The following is a 17785-nucleotide window of genomic DNA, read 5'->3' on the forward strand; positions in this document are numbered from 1 at the left end:
TGTGAATGGATCCAATCATTCTAGAAAGGACTCTGGAACTATGCTCAAAAAGCTATCAAACTTTGCATATCCTTTCATCCAACAATGATACAATATCCAACAGTTCTATCCCCAAGAGATCTTAAAGGAAAGAAAGGGACCCGTATGTGCAAACATGTTTGTGACAGCCCTTTTGTAGTGGCAAGAAACTGCAAACTGAGTGGATGCCCATTAGTTGAAGAATGGCTGAATAGATTATGGTATATGAATGTTATAGAATATTATTGTTCTGTAAGAAATGACCAGTAGGATGAATATAGAGAAGCTTGGAGAGACTTACATGAACTGATGCTAAGTGAAATGAGCAACATCAATATTATACGACAATCAATTCTGATGGATGTGACTCCAACAATGAGATAATTGATGCCAGTAGAAAGCCATCTACACCCAGAGAGAAGGCTGTGGGAAGTGAATATGGATCACACATAGCATTTTCACTCTTTTTGTTGTTGTTCATTTGCATTTTGTTTTCTTACTCATTTACTTTCTTTTTTTATCTGATTTTTCTCGTGCAGCAAAAGAATTGTATAAATTTGTTTATACATATTGGATTTAACATATATTTTAACATGTTTAACATATTGAATTGCTTGCCATCTAGGGGAGGGAGTGGGGAGAAGGAGAAAAAAATCTGAAACACAAGGCTATGCAAGGTCAATGTCAAATTATCCATGCATATGTTTTGAAAATAAAAAGCTTTATTTAAAAAAAAGATTATGAATGGAGGCATCAAACATCATTTTGAAGTGTCCATAGACTCCTTCTGACTACCAAGAGGGTTTATGACGCAGAAAAAGATAGGAAGTCCTGTCCTAGAGATTCCATGGGCTTTCAGTCAATGGTATTAGGGATTCCTGCCATCTAACTGTCCATTATGAGCAGGAAATAAATGTCTTCTTTCATCAGTTGTTTAAAGAGAGAGATTATATCTATAAAGGTGTATGTATATATGTGTATACTCTTTTCTGTCTTCTTTTCATTCTTTTTTCTCAAATCTAAAAAAAGAAATCTTTAATTTGGATTTCAAGTTCTTCTCCAAGCCTTAGTCTTTTGCCTTTTGAATTGAGGTAGATACTCAAAATTTTGCATTGCATAATTTCTTAGTATATTCAGTACATTCATATTATATTTGTTTTTTGGTGTTAGTTGCCTTTCTGAAAGCTTTGAGTTAAAAAAGCTTATATTACTATAAAACTAAAACATAACTACATTGTAACTTAATAAAAATACATTAAACTAGAATTCAACAAGGTTTTCAAATTGATATATGATGGTTTCAAAAAATAAAACAGCAATGATTGGTACTAGGAATGTTTATTGATTGGTGAACTTTAAGGCTTTTCAATAAACAATTCATGCTTTTAAGTTAAACTAATTGAAGCAAACTTAGGAAATACATTGAAGCCAAGACTTCTTTTTTTCTTTCTCTTTGAGGCATCAGATGATGGTAACTTGGATTTAGTTCTATCAGCATCTGCAAAGTCTCCATGTCCCTAATTCAAAGTCTGGGAGAATAAGAATTCTGCTCACAGATTTTCCTCCCACCCCAAATAAAGTTCTGAAGTATGGTGTAGTGGGAAAAAACTGGACCAAAGACTTATAAAATATGGGTTCTTGTTTAAACATTTCTGTTACAAATATATTCTCATTATCATAATAATGACGATTGTGACTAATATTTATGTAGCATTTACCATATGATAAGCACTGCTTAGCACTTTACAAATATTATCTTATTTTATTTTTATCTCAGATCCTTATATATATTCATTTGAACAACCTTGTGAAATAAATGCTATTATTTTTACCATTTTTTCAGATGGGAAAACTGAAGCAGAAAGCAATTAAGTGATATTAAGTGATCTAAGGGTCACACAGCTCTTTTCTGAGGCAGATTTCAAACAATTCTAAGTCTAAACCCAGTGCTCTATCTACCAAAGTATCAAAGAAATCTTTCAAATGCATACACCTAATCATGTAATTTCCCTAATGAAATGAAAACCCATCACTGACTCATCAAGGCTTATAAAAGAAAGGAAAAATCCTTTCACTTGTAATTCAAGGCTCTCCACAATCTGGCCATTAATAAACTTTGCATTTTTTCCCCTCTATGTTTGATAGAATCATTGCATAAAATTATCTCTTTGGTTATCAAAGAGTCTTGTACAATATTAAATAAGTACCAACATCTTGTTGAAGGAGATCTTTTAAGATTACATTTTGCTCAGTCATAAATGTTTTTTAAAAAATCAAATTTGTAACAACTCTGTGTGTGTGTGTGTGTGTGTGTGTGTGTGTGTGTGTGTGTGTGTGTGTGTTGGGGAAAAGGATTATAGTCTCTCCTGTATTTTCTTCCTTTTCTTCTTTAGGAGTCAATTCAGGGTCTTTCAGACTCAAAATTCTTGGCTCAACTCCTGTTAAATCGATATTTAAGTCCCATTTAGATTCAGGCACTGAAAATCCCATACAACTCATTGCCATTAGATTAATTAGACTTTATATACTGTATAACATATAATGATCACATTGGAATTAGATTAAGAAAATGATGTATAACCATACATTGTATGTATATGAGATGTAGCAAACAACAAAACAGAGCAATACTTAATTTTAATGTCATTATTGACACATTCACCCCCTAAGCTGGAATCTGCTCTCTTTTTTGCCCATCTACACCCTGAGGAAGGAGGAGACAGGCAGTTGTGTTGTCTCTTCATATAGTTTTCTTCCTTCAAAGGAAGAAAGGATTAAAGGGATGAAACAGCTTGGAAAACTAAAGGTAGCTCTTAGGTATGTCTTAGAGAGTTTTAGATCTCATTTCCTCTTCACGTTAGTTCCTCATGTGGTCCTAATTGTTCTGGTTCTTCAGGACACTAGTGAAATTCTCATTACTGCCTCAGAGAAATGAGAAATTGTTTACTCCCCTACAGTGGTCCCACAGAAGCTACTGACATACACTTATGCTTATCACGTGAAACTGACTGGTTCACATGGCTACAGATATGTCATATTTCTTCAAACTCTTTAATTAACTAATTAATACCCTTTATTATTTATTTGTCATTGTAAAGTCATCCTTTTAGTCTTTTGCAGAGATTTTGACAGTGTAGATAAGAGTGGTAGAGCTGGAGCAAGATCGCCTGCATTTGAAACCCACTCAAAACATTCTACCTTTGTGACTTGGGGAAGGATACTTAATTTTTTCTTGGATTCAGTTTCTTTATCTGTAAAGTAAACAAGTTGTTGAATTCAAAGCTTCCCAAATTCCATATCAATGATCCTATTATCCCAGAGAATGCAGGGGAAGGAGCTTATATGGGAAAAGTTCTTCTATTGGTAATTGCTAGAAAATAACATTCAAAGAAACCCAAGACATTAGCTAATCAGAAGACATTATTGCTTTTCTTTCTTTCTTTCTTTCTTTCTTTCTTTCTTTCTTTCTTTCTTTCTTTCTTTCTTTCTTTCTTTCTTTCTTTCTTTCTTTCTTTCTTTCTTTCTTTCTTTCTTTCTAGGATTTTAGAAGCATATTTTTGTAAGAAGAATGTTGGATGTGGAGATAGGGCATCTAGATTCCAGTTATGACTTTCAATCTTCCTAGCAAGTTGTTTAAGCTCCATAGATTTCGGATCTATACAATAGAAATGGCAATAATATCTACTTCTGATAATTATAATGATACTACCTACTTCTTAAAGTTGAGAGGAAAACTGTTATCAAGGGTTTGGAGGAGAGAAGGAGGTAATAGAATCTTCTCTTTCACCTATCTTATTCTATTTGTTTTGAATTTCTCTTCTTTCTTCTATGTCATTTCCTTCCCCCTTTTAGGAACTTAATAACAGTTTATTGACTGATTACCTCCTCCTCCTCTTCATAAAATAGCTTTCATTTCTTTCTTTCTTTTTCTTTTTTCTCCCTGAGGCAATTGGGGTTAAGTGACTTGCCCAGGGTCATACAACTAGGAAGTGTTAAGTGTCTGAGGTCGGATTTGAATTTAAGTCCTCCTGACTTTAAGGCTGGTGCTCTATCCACTGCACCATCTAGTGGCCCCTAAAATAGCTTTCTTTTCTAGGGACATTTAATCGGTATGCTTTTTTACATCTTTTCTTTTGAATTCCCTACTTTCAATCAGTATGCTGCTACAGTCTTTAATTCTCCAATCTGACATGGCCTCTCCATCAAATTTGTCACAACATAGTCCTCAGAAGTCTGCTCTGCACTTATCACACCCTCCTTTATTTTTTATATATGTCATCCCTTACCTCAATTCCATTGTAGATTCTTGAGATTAGGAGTTCTGGCATTTCTAGTTCTGTATCCTCAGAGCCTACTGCAATGATTGATTTGTATCTAGCAGGTTATTATAAATGTTCAATTGAAAAGTTTACAATTAAAATTACAAGTAGCTCATTTTATCACCCCTTAATGAAGCTAATAAAGTAGCATAGCAAATGCAAAGAATATCAAATATACTAATTAGTACTGCTATGATATTTTTAACAAAAATTCTTATCAACACTGGTTTAAAACATTTTATTAAGCAGCAAAAGTCCCCAAAAAATTCAAACTTTAACATCTGGTAGTGTTTTACATATCTTGAAGAATCAGATGACAAAATAATGAACCCCAGGGATTATAATCATGTTTCCCATTCCTGAGAAAATTTTTATTTTCATGCTTTATTTGCTGTATTTATTTTCTTCATTTGCTTTATTTTGTCTTGCAGTGATAAAGAAAGAATTGAGTAAAATAGATTATATTTACCTTAGGTTTGTCAATTATATTTTATATTCTTATAGAACTAATATCCATTAAATATAAACTAAACAACTATGCAGATTTTACGTTACAAAGAAAATAAAAAAGATAACAACCTAAATAGCTCTCAGTTGTTAAAGATGAAAATACTTATTTTATATGAAGTGAGAAAAGAATAAGTTTGTAGACACATAAAAGAAATAATAAAGCTTAAAAAAAAAAAAAGGTCATTCTGTTTTATGTAGACCTGTACCTTTGAGTCATTTTGAAGCAAAGACAAAAAAAAAAAATTGGGATTAGAGTTCCTTTGGAATATATCTTTATATTCTTGTGTAACTAAACCCACACTTATATTGAGAAATGGAAACTTTTAAAAATCTGTTTGAAGAAACATTTGATGCTTCTGTGTTTTTCGGAAATACATTATAGTTTTTAATATGAGACTGTCAAAATTGGGCTTTTTTAAAAGTACTAGATAACAGAATATAATTTGTCAAATTCATCTGGCAATTATTCTTCCAATTCCTACTATGGACAAACCACTGTCCTAAGCACTATAAGATAAAGAAAGATGGAACAAAATATGTTTTTTATTCCCCAGGAGCTTATCATTGAATTAATATTATTTTCTGGCTCTCTAGGAATGGGAAAGCCCTCTGGTAATCTTGGCTTGGCCATAATAAGGACTCAGGGAGCTATAGTTCCAATGTGGGAAGAAGGACTTGAGAGCAGGATTGGAGGATGGAGTTTCCTCTGTTTCCTCCTCTCCACATTTTGGGGTTTTTTAGATGCTCTCTCTAAAAGAGAGGGAGGTGACAGTCTTGTCCCTCTCTGTGAAGCTGCAGTGCAAGCATTGTGGTTCTATAGTTGCTTTCCGCAAAACAAAGCATTCAGATGAGACTAGTGAGGTAAAAATTAAAGGGACAAGTGTGAACTAATAGATTATTTGTTGTTGTTGTTATTTTAATCATGAGTGCTTGCTCAGGAGGTTGAAGAACTGAGAAAAATAGGAGGAATGAACAATCTTGACTCCCATTTCTTGCTTTGATTCAGATGGCTATGACTGGCACCTACTCCCAATCATTGCCTTTTATTCTATTAAATTTGCATGAGGTGTGAGTGACTCTGTGCTCACTTTTCTGTGAGTCCCATCGTTTGCTTCATGGGGTCTTTGGACAGACCTGGGAGATACATAAGACTAATATCTCACAACCCCAGGCCATAGTAAGGGATAACCATGAGCCACTCTTTAGGTTTTCTAATTACCCTTCTACGAGCAGAATTATTATAAATTTGGAACTCTTTTAAATGTGCCTTATCAGATGAGAGCATTAATATATCTCTGTCTCTAGGAATATAGAGACATTAGAAAGAAGAGCTAATTACTCTTTTCCACCTTATTTGTTTTCCACTGTTAAAGAACAAAAGCTTATCTAATTGAATGTTTTTGTTTGTGGGAGGTGAGTTGGGAGGGCTGGGAATGGTTGTGGTGGGAGATCTGCATCCACATTAAGAAAGGAAAGAAGCAACTCATGCAAGAAATGTATGTATCCAAATGAGATTTAAGAGGATTCTTTATAATTAGTCAAAGCCACATGAAACTGGTTAAGGTGGGCATGCAGCAGATATTGAAGTCTACATCGTAGATAGGCCTCCTCACTAAGTGAATGACCATTGCTAGCATCAGATCAGCTCCCAGGGTTCTGCAAAAGAGAATATTCAGTTTCATACAGAAAGGTGCCATCTTTTATGTGCATTAGTTCTGTTTCACCAACTTTATGACTTCAGGGCATGTAAGGGGTATAATGGATATAATGCAGGACCTGGAGTCAATAAGGCTCATCTTCCTGACCTGAAGTGCTTACTTTGTGTGATCCTGGGCAAGTCACATAAATCCCTGTTTGCCTCAGTTCCTCAGCTGTAGAATTAGCTGGAGAAGGAAACTATTCCAGTACCTTTGCCAAGAAATCTCTAGATGTAGTTATGGAAAGTCAGATGCGACTGAAAAATGACTGAATAACATCTGTTGCTTCTGTTACTACTTATAGTGTTTAGGTATCAGGTATGTGTTTGTGGTGTTGCCTCTGAAAAAATTCAGACTCCAACCCAAGCAAAGGTATTTTAATGAGATTTATGCACTCAGTGGGTGGGCCAAATTCCTTGAGGGAGTCAGCAGCCCAGCAAATCTAGACAAGGATTTTTGTAGAGTAAATGGTGCTGATTATGGCACAAGATATGTAAATTCTGAGGTTAAAGGAGGAGTTTGCTAATTTGGGGAGGTCTTAGACCCTTGGTGGAACTGTGCAGGGGTTTCCCAAAAGGCGGGCAGAAAAACCCAATTGGGGAGGGCATTAATTTAGGTTCACCCAGGGACAACAAGGCAGGGGGAATGGTGCAGGTTGACATGTCAGGAGAAAGAAGATTTGCAAGTCCAACATCCTGTCAGTCTGCATCATGTTGGTGCTACATTCTTATTGGCTGATTTCTGTGTTGTTGTGTAGTAAACATCACATGGTAACCTGATGATGTGGTTACAGAATATTCTAGCCTGCTCATAATTCTAGTGAGACCTATGATTTAATTATTTCTCTGGGGCTCAGGGTTGGGGGCAGGTTTGGGCTGGTTGAAATAATCAGAATCCCATTACAGTTGAAACAAGAAGAAAAGGAATGGAAGCGAGATTTTGACTCACTTTGTAAAATTATTGAATGCATTCATAGAGAAATAAATAAGGACCTGTTCACATAGCTTTGGCTGAACATTGCTTATATATAAATTTTCCAGAGCCAAAGGACTTACTCCACCATGTAAATTCATTACATTAGTTCACAAAAGAACGAATGGCATATAAGAAAGAAAAAAGGTATTATTAAGTTTATTTGTATCTTGAATTTCTAACAATTCATTTCTCTCAAACCAATTTCCAGTTTCTCAAGTTTGGAATAGTGAGTTGTCATTCACTAAAGGGTTTTTGTTCAGTTGTCTTGCATCTATGAAATGATTTACTGTTATCTAGAAAAGGCCTTAAAATAATATTCTAGAAAGGGAGATTAGATATATCCAACTTTGTCTAACTTTATAAAATAACATAGGTACAATATGAAGGAAAAGGTTATTTTTGCTTGAGTGGCCAAAGAATTTGATGTTTGGATTGGCTATTGAAGGTTGGGAAAAGTTTTAACAGGAGACAATTGGAATGAGGAGGTTGTTCTAAGTGAGAAGATGGCATGAATGGAGATTTCAAAGCAGAAAAGCAGAAATGTTAAATATTAGGACAATCAAGAAGCATTTAAGAGGACAGGACGATGTCAGGAGGAGAGGTGGCTAGGTGGTGCAATAGTACAAAGCACATTGGGCCATCAGTCAGAAAGAGTCACCCTCCTGAGTTCAAATCTAACCCCAGATGCTTACCAGATATGTGACTCTAAGCAAGTCACTTAACCCTACCATTCTAGTATCTTTGCCCCCCCCCCCAAAAAAAAAAAAAAAAAAACCAAGTAGGGTCACAAAGAGTCAGACAAAACTGAAATGACTGAACAACAACAAAAAACTCAGGAAGAATTTTCTAGATCTTTCTTCCATTTCTAGCAAATTAAAAAGTACTAGATCTGAGATAATGTAAAATCTTACTTAATGCAAAACCAGAGCATCTCTCCTCATGTATGATAGGTTTGTGATTATCTGTAGATTTTTAAGAAGTCAGAATGGTTGGGTACATTTGGAGGGAATAGCATTATCCATGAGTATAGTACTTCCATAGTATTGCTAATACTTCTCAATAGTAAAGAGGTTTTGTTCTTCAGTATGCAAATTTATTTTTCATTTTAGGGAGAAATTATTTATTATATAGTATAATATCTGGGCTAGCTTTCTGGAGGTCCTCCAAATGGGCCTTGATCTTAGCAGGATAGTCACCACGAGGATGGTCAGGAATAGCATCTAAAGTCTTTATTGTCTCCTTCACAGTCTGTTCACTCCGACTTATTGACTCTGTCCCCAGTTCTCTCAGCCCTTAAATACCCTATTACAATTACATCATTACAGCATACTGAGTAGGTGTGAACTTGAGAACCATTATATCACCATGCTAAGTACTAAGTATATATGAACTAGAGAACCATCATCTCATCAATCACATTGAGTTAATACCTTGTTATAAGTATCCTTGTTTCAAGTATACTGCTCCAGAGTTCAGGCCCTCTACAATATAGTAATATGCTAACATGTAAGATATATTTATGCACACACACACACACACACACACACACACACACACACACACAAACACACATACACACCATCCCCGTCCTTGCCTTTAAGGAACTTACAACCTAGTAGAAGAACAAGGTTTGTACAAATATGAATTAAAACAAATTATAGTATGATAATTACAGAGGGAGGCATCATACATAGGCCTACAGTTTTTAGGGATGGAGAGATCATTCCAGTTGGGGGGACTAGAGAAAGTATCATGGAGAAAGCCATTGAGAGGAGTGTAATATGGAATCAATTAGAGTTGAATGAAAATTTTGCTTTGCATTTGAAATGAGATAGCATATATTTATAGTGAATTCAATCAATGTGGCTTTGTGGCTTCTTCTAGCTGTATTTAGTGGCTCAGGGATAGGAAAGAAGATAGATGTTGTAGTTTGCTCAAGGTTGGGGCTTAGCAGAGATCAGCAATAGAAGAACAAGAGGGTAGGAGATTCAAGGGGAAGGATCATTGAAAACTTTAAAACCCTGAAGGAAAGGAAAGGAAACTGCAATAAGTGTGATGAACTAGAAGAAAAGGAAGTTGTATGAAAGATCACTGTTGAAAACCAACTAAAGAGGAATAATAATAATTATTGGAAAAGAGAATAAGGAGATTGTGGCCAGAGAGCAGATTTTAGAAGTTTGTCTTATGTCATCTTAAAAGTAGAATGGTTGTGAATGACATATATGTGTGTATATGTTTATACATACATATACATATATACGTATGTACATAAAATTTTAGAATTAATTATGTATAATGTGATTATTATTAGATATAGCTTTTATTGATTTTTCTTTTAATGCTGATGAATTATATTAAAATAATCACAAATTTATCCTACCCATTATATATTTTTTCCCTTTGCAGCGATAGCCAATCACTGTGTCTTACTATGTTTGATATGCCTTTGTTCTCATCACCAACCAAACCAATGAAAGCTTCATTATTATTAATTTTTTATTATAACTTTTTGTTGACAAAACATATGCATAGGTAATTTTTCAACATTGACCCTTGTAAAAACTTCTGTTCCAACTTTTCCCCTCCTTCCCCTCACCTCTTCCCCTAGATGGCAGGTAGACCAATACTTATTAAATATGCTAAAGTATATGTTAAATACAATAAATGTATACATATTTAGACAGTTGTTTTGCTACACAAGAAAAAATGGATTTAGAAAGAAGGTAAAAATAACCTGGGACGAAAACCAAAAATGCAAGCAAACAATAACAGAAAGAGTGTAAATGCTATGTTGTGGTACACACGAGAGTTTCATTATTAACAATGCCCAGTAGCAAGATTTGGTTTCAGTATATGACAAGATTAGGGCTCAAATGAGGTTGAACTCCAAATGTTTGTCAAATAAAAATTAAGACCATTGGTGTTTTAAGTATGACATGGAAAAGTGTGGATATAAAGTTAAAATTCTAGTCAATTCCATTCTGCCATCTGTATCTGAAAGAAATTTTGAAATCTCGAACATAGGGTCTTTGTAATTTCATTGAAGACAAAGATCCAGGAATAGTTGCTTAAGGACATTTCATTTTGACCTAAGAAGTTTTGGCAGCAGTACTGTAGGCAGAAAAAATCAACCAAGCATCTTTTGGCTATTATAATATAAATTGTGCAAGGAAACAAACATTAATTGCCAGGAATAAGCTTAAAAGTAGTTTCTTAAAGTCTAGTTTTTTTTTCTGGACACTAATCTTGGATTGTAGCACAAAGACTATTAGATGATAGCAGAAAGACTTTGTGTGGAAAGTAGACATCAGCTGATATATTTTGTCGGTACTATTTTTTTTTCCTTGTTCAGGAAACCACATTTTTAAATGGTTCAGAAAGAGCACAATGGATAAAACAAGTTTTTAAAGTTTTTGATGCATTTGTGATAGAGGTGATTGAATTCAATGACACAATTTGTTAAAAAAAAAAAAAGAAGAAGAAGGAGGAGGAGGAGGAGGAAAAAGAGAAGGAGGAGGAGGAAAAAGAGGAGGAGGAGGAAAAGGAAGAAGAAGGAGAAGGAGAAGGAGAAGGAGAAGGAGAAGGAGAAGGAGAAAGAAGAAGGAGGAGGAGGAGGAGGAGGAGGAAGAAGAAGAAAGAAGAGGAGGAGGAGATGACCTAGTGAAGATTTTAAATTTTTAAAATGGCAGGGGGAAAGCAGTTACTTAGATATATTCTCAAAGTCTGATTTCTATTGCATATATTTTCCTTAAGATCATTATGTATACAGAAAAAAAAATTCATTTGGGCAGCACAGAATAATAGAACAAACACTTGGAATCAAAAGACCTGGGTTCAATTTCTGGCTAGCAAAAGGTCAAGACACATAATCTCTCTAAGCCTAGTTGCCCTGTATGTGTTGCAGGGATAATGACATTTGCATTGTCTGCCCTTTAAAATTGCTATAAAGGTCAAAAGAAATAGATGTAAACCATAAAGCCCTATATAAATATCAAATATATTTATCACTTAAAAAGTTAAATGATTGACAGCAAATACATAGTATGTACCTATTGTATAGTTTTTCTTCATTTTGGAGAGTTTGTAATATCTCTGAGGAAAAAAAATACATATGAATGAGGCAGTTTATTGCACTAAAGTTTAACATGTAGCATTATTGGAGGGTGATAGACCAGTCAAGAAGGCTTTAGTTGTATTCCCAGTGGAAGATGAATAGGGTCTGAAAAGCCATTGTTAGAAATTCTGGTGTCTGGAACAAATTTGTTTTAGAGGGAGGATGGAGAGGAGAACAATACTGGTCAGGTTGAGGTTGAAGGAAAGGAATGGATCAAATATGACACCAAAGTTTCTAGATTAGGAAGCTGGAAGGGTAATGATGTCATTAACAGAAAGAGGGCCAGTTGTGGGAGAAAATGATGAGCTCACTTTTGGACAGGCTGAATTTGAGAAGTTGGCAGGATCTCCACGTGGATGTATATTGTGGAAAGTTGGAAATATGGGTTGGAGATCTGGGAATATGGGAAGCCTGGAAACAGACGTTTGGAAACAGTGATCATAAAAGTTGTAGTAATAGGTAAAATGGATGAGATATCCAAAGAAGACAGAATAGAAAGAGAAGAAAAGGAAGCTGAGTATAGACTTTTGGCAGATGCCCATACTTACTTAGGGGCTGGCAGAAAAAAGAATGAAGATAAATGATCAGAGAAATATGGGAGAAACTAACCTCAAAAAGAAGTAGGTGGTCAATAGTATCCATTTTTGCAAAGAGGTCAGGAAGGATGTCCTACAAAAAATATTATGTTCTCTTGGATTTGATGATAAAGTCATTACTGACATTAAAAGATCCAGTTTTAGGTGATTGAAAATGATTTGAAGGTTGGTTTGTTCACTACAAAAATCACCAGATATTGTTGTTAGAGAAGTACTAAGATATATTAATAATAGTTTATGGAAAATGACATTTGTTAGGTGAAGATACAAATGGCATTCCTGCAGTATATATCCAAGAGAATTGTCTGGGTATATCACCTTACATTAGTTCTTTAAGGTTTAGTAGCAGTGAGAAAAGGTTTACCATTCTCCAAAATTTGGTCCTCAGTAAAAAATTATCCCTGCAGAAACAAGCCAACCTCATGGTAATTTTAGTACCTTGACATGGAAATATATATCACATCTTATTGACAGTATCCATAACTATGATGAATAGCATCATGCTTTAATGGTCATGGGTCAGGTCTGTAGTAAAATAAATACAAGATTGTGATGATCCATGACATTTTCAGGTTGTAGGGACCCTTTGGGTTTGCTGGTTCTGTCTTGTTTTATGTCTACTACAAAGGTATGTATGGAGTGGTGTATATCTCCCCACCTTCCCACATTTTCTGTGCTAAGAGAACTGACTGGGGACTAGCAGTAATGTCTTGTACAATCCAGAGTGGTCAGAAGGCAGTTAATTGGGATTCAGCTGGAGGATCCGATCTTAGTTGCCCCTTCTGGAAATACACAATTTGAATTCAGTCTAGAAAATGTCTGTTAAATGTCTGTTAAAGAGTACGGCCCCACCCCACTCTGCAGTGGACAGAGAAAAGATTGCTGTATTGTTGTTGCAACAACTGTTCAGTTATTTCAGTTAAGTCCAATTCTTCATGACCGCATTTGGGGTTTTCTTGGCAAAGATACTGGAGTGGTTTGCCATTTCCTTCTCCAAGCCATATAAAATATATATTTATTCTTAGGTTAAGAGCTAATGATGGTCACCAGGTCCAACTTAGTCTAAGTTCAGCAAAAACTTCTCAAGGTAAATATTGTTGGTCTTAGACAGTTTTCTTACATATAAATCAAGTCAATTTTTTTTTTAATAGCATGTATTAAGGATCTACTGTGGGCAAAGTGCATATAATGACAAAAATGAAACAGTGCCCAACCTCAAGGATCATACATTCTACTTAGACAATGTGTATCTATCTAAATATATAGTATATATGCAAAATAAATATTAGGTAATGTTTGGAGGGAGGGCATTCAGACCTGGCATGGGGGAGATTAGGAACATCTTTATGTATAATGTCATTTAACTAAAGTTATTAAACTTAAGTCTTAAAGGAATTAAGGTATTCTAAGAAGCAGAGGTGAGGATAGAGTACATTCCAGGCATAGAGAACTGGGTGCAGAGAATGAGTGGGATGGAGGAATAGCAATAAAACCATTTTAATTGGACAATAGAGTGAGATAAAGAGACTAATATGTGTGGCCAGGCTGGAAAGATAGGTTGAGGTCAGAGTGTGAAAAGCTTTATATACCAAACAGAGAGCATGAGACATTATATGATAAAGTATGGGAATAATGCTTGATTTGGAGTTAGGAAGACCTATCTTTGAATATAGCCTCTCTTACTTAATAGCTGTCATTCAACATCCCTGAGCCTTAGTTTCCTTATATGTCAAATTTACCTCATAGGATGGCTGTGAAAATTAAATGAGATGATTATGCTACCACTTTGTAACCTTAAAATTCAACATCAATGTCAACTGTAATTATTTTATGGTATTAAGGGTGACCAACAGATTTCTTGTTTCCAGATGATGTAGATGTGCTCCTAAATACATGCAGTTGGTCTGGATTATGAGAGAGTGCTATTGCCCTTTCTCCCTTTCCCCGAGGTGGTACTGCTTGGGTTCTTAAATTGTATCAGAACACAATTTCAGGCAAATTCTATCATGGTAATAAAGGTTTTGCGTATGACCCTGGCAACAGACTATGCCCACTTCCTGAGGACTAGCCTAGTCTGGAAAGATAATGCCTCCTTGTACAATAGTATTTAAAACTTTTTTTTAGAATGTTTCCATACATTGTGCCTTTATGAAGGTGCAACATCATTTTGTTAGACATCACTCATTTCAATTAAGACAGTTAGGTAACTTGTCCATGCTCACAGAGCAAATCAATAGCAAAGTAGGACCTTTTACTGTAACTTAGGCATCTCTCCTACTAGGCCATATTCCCTTCATAATATAAAAACATTTTGGAAATGGGTTTTATGACCGTTTCTTAAAAGTACAACGAAACCACCTGATTCCTCAGTTTTGGATTCATATGAATTTTTTCCTCTTAGAAATGGAGAAAGCTCAGTTACAATGCATTGAGATCATAGAGTTCAATTAACAACAGAAAATATGACAGCAACTGTGGAAAAATTTTCTAAATTTAGATTATAATTTAACTGTTGGACTTTTAACAAATTCTGAGATATCATAAAAATTAGAAGCCAAGAAAAGAATGTAATATTGAAATATATTTTAAAATAAGTTAGTATTGATTAGACATGGTCTTTTACATTGCAATATTTTTATTTTAAAAAAATAAGATTATACCAGCTTCCAATTATTTAATCTTAATCCATTACAATAAATTACATATCAAGACCAACAAGTATGATAAAAAAAAATTAGTCATTAGAAGGACACATACAAATAGTAATCAATATCTCAAAGGATCACAGATTCATAGATTTAGAACTGGAAAAAGGACTTTTGAGTTTATTGACCCCAACCATTGTTTAAGCAAATGATAAAACTTGGTGAGGCCTAGAGATTTTAAGCATAGTGCCCAGCAAATAATAGGCATTTTATAAATGGATTTTTCCTTTTCCCTTTCCTCTTCTCTTTTCCACAGTCCCAAAACTTGTGTTTGAGCCCAAATTTCCTGATTGCAATTCAAAAATACTCTTCACTATACTACATTTTCTGTTGGGAGGAGGGGATCATTTTTGGAGTTTGATATTCAGGAAAGATTTTATGGAGAAGTTGTCAGTTAAGATAGTGTAAAAAAATAGCTCTCCTTTTGTTCTCCTCTATGGTCTGTTCAAAACTTGATGTTTCTCTCCCCTAATCCCAAAGTTTGCTGTATCAAAGCACTGAGAAATTATGTAGTGGAGGGAATCTCCCTTGCCTTTGGTCTCTTTATTTGCTGAGTGAGTTGCCTCAGGAAAGGGCAAGTTCCCCATCTTTGAAGTTGGATGCTCAACACTTGATGTTTCATTGATTGCATTTCTACTTCTACCATCCTCATATAAGGAGGCAGTACAATATAACAGAAAGATTGCTAGACTCAGGAGAAAATTGACTTTGAATCCCACTTCTGACACTTACCGATGTGTGACCATTTCAGGTCATTTCCTTAACTTCTCTGTACTTGGGAGCATTGGTTCAGCCCAATGGCTACATACTCAAGCACAGTTAGAAACACCTTTACCTAAGGTACCAAAAAAAAAAAAAAAATGATACTTTGACTTAAAATATCATTCTTGACATAGAGATGACATGAATGGTTGACAAAATGAGGTAGCAATTCATTCTTCAGAAGAAGTAAAGAATGATCCATAAATCCATAAATCTTACTATGGCCATAGTCAGTCATTTGGTTATTTTTTTTTTAAGATAAAAAGAGCATAATATTCTCAAAATAATAGTTTAATTCAGATAGGTTTTGTGGGACTGAGTTGGTGTTTTGCAGATCTGTTCAATGAATGATTTCCTTGATAATATTTTGATTTTCTTTATCCTTCATTTTGACTTAATAACATTTTAGTATCATGAAAGCTTAATAAAATCCTGATTATATCTTTGTGAAAATATATATGCATATGTATATATATGTGTACATGTACACACAAAAGCATATAAGGTGTCCCAAAATTTTTGGTTCAGTTTAAAAACTGAAACAATAAAAACATATGTATGTTTATATGCATGTATTGTGCATGTATGCAGATATGTATACAGGTATCCACTATTTTCCATAAACGTGGATAACTGAGATCTTGATTATGTCAGTATTTTTGAGGAAAGAGTGACGGTTTTTCAAGAAAAGGAAATACATGGAATTATCCCTTTTCTACATTTTTTATAGAATCAACTGCAATTTTGTAGAAACCTTTACTTATTAGGTCTGCCTCATAATCCTTTTTTGCTGCTGTCTTAAAGTTTCATTAAATGTTATGTTAATGTGTTCACTCAATAAAATCAACATTCTGTCTGTCTCTTTTTTTATTTTTTCATTTAGATTTCAGTTCAAGGCTTCAGGGATATTGCAAGCAGCTGCACTGGAATAAAGCACTTGGTCATCAATGATATGCCAACTCTGACGGATAATTGTATAAAAGTAGGTCTCTGAAAAGCAAATTCTCTTTAGAATCAGAATCTGAGATAAGCTATGATGATGGTAATTGGCATTTAATGGCTCTGAAAGCTTCACAAAGTGCTTTATGTTATCTTATTCCATCCTCACAACAACCCTGGGAAGTAGGTGCTTTTATCATCCCCATTGGAAACTTGAAAACACTGAGACACAGAAAGATTGCTTGATTTGCCTGGAGTTATACTGCTAGTCAGTGTCTGAGGCAGGAGTCAAATGCATCTCCATTTGCTCAGCATTCCATGTACTGTGCCACTTAGCTGCCTGTGTGTTTTTCTAACGATTTCAGATATAGCAGCAAATGTATGTACTGTGTATATGTGTTTTAAAGCCCTAAAGTATAAGGAGACCATACAAAGTTACACATATACATGTATGTATGTATGTATGTATTATATAGTCATAAAAATGTATTTGCCAGTACTATTAAGAAAATTTTTTTTCCTTAGCCTGATAGTTAAAATGTCTAGCTTTTAAAGCCCATGGCAATCTCTGTTTTGTTGTTTTGGCCAGGTCACAGGGTGCTGGCGTCCCCAATACCACCTCTGTTTTGTGCTAGGGAGGCAATTTAAGTATGGCTTTTTTTGTTTAGCTTAGGTTTTTGGTTATTGCTGAGGGAATCTTTGTCCTGGAAGTCAGGGCTGGGTGCAGATTTGGTTTGGCTTCTATCTTTGTGATTGCCCAGAAGCATCTTTGGTCTTATGAAGAATTGCTTAGAAGTATCTGCTGTGTGGTCAGGACGCATGAAGTATTCGGAAAGGACTTTGTCCCAATGTCCCAAGATGGATGGAGGATAAATTGATTCTTTTGGCCAAGAGTCTGAAGACTAGTGATGGTGGGACTACTATCTTAACCCAGTAATAGCACAGCTGTGGCTGTCACCAATATTTGAGACATGGTGAATATGCAGTTGTAGCCCTTGTGCTGAGTGGGATGTGGTTACGTTACAGTCTGGGGACCACCCTAGCAATCAGGGCTTCCTAATGGTGAAGCCATTGCTTTAGGGTAAAGCTCAGAACGTGCTCTCAAAGTTTGAGGCTTGATCCCATTGACTATCTGATATTCTCAAAGCTG

General features: G+C 35.0%; 1 protein-coding gene across 1 annotated transcript in view; it reads left to right on the forward strand.

Annotated features, from left to right (window-relative positions):
• FBXL13 (F-box and leucine rich repeat protein 13) overlaps positions 1-17785 on the forward strand; it is a 239573-nt gene that overhangs the window by 130652 nt on the left and 91136 nt on the right. Inside the window, exon 10 of the mRNA XM_051962415.1 lies at positions 16580-16678. Within this exon, the coding sequence (XP_051818375.1) occupies positions 16580-16678 (99 nt within the window). The remainder of the gene's footprint in view (positions 1-16579; positions 16679-17785) is intronic.

The sequence above is a fragment of the Antechinus flavipes genome, chromosome 5 (assembly GCF_016432865.1).
Source record: "Antechinus flavipes isolate AdamAnt ecotype Samford, QLD, Australia chromosome 5, AdamAnt_v2, whole genome shotgun sequence".
In the NCBI taxonomy this organism is placed as follows: Eukaryota; Metazoa; Chordata; class Mammalia; order Dasyuromorphia; family Dasyuridae; genus Antechinus; species Antechinus flavipes.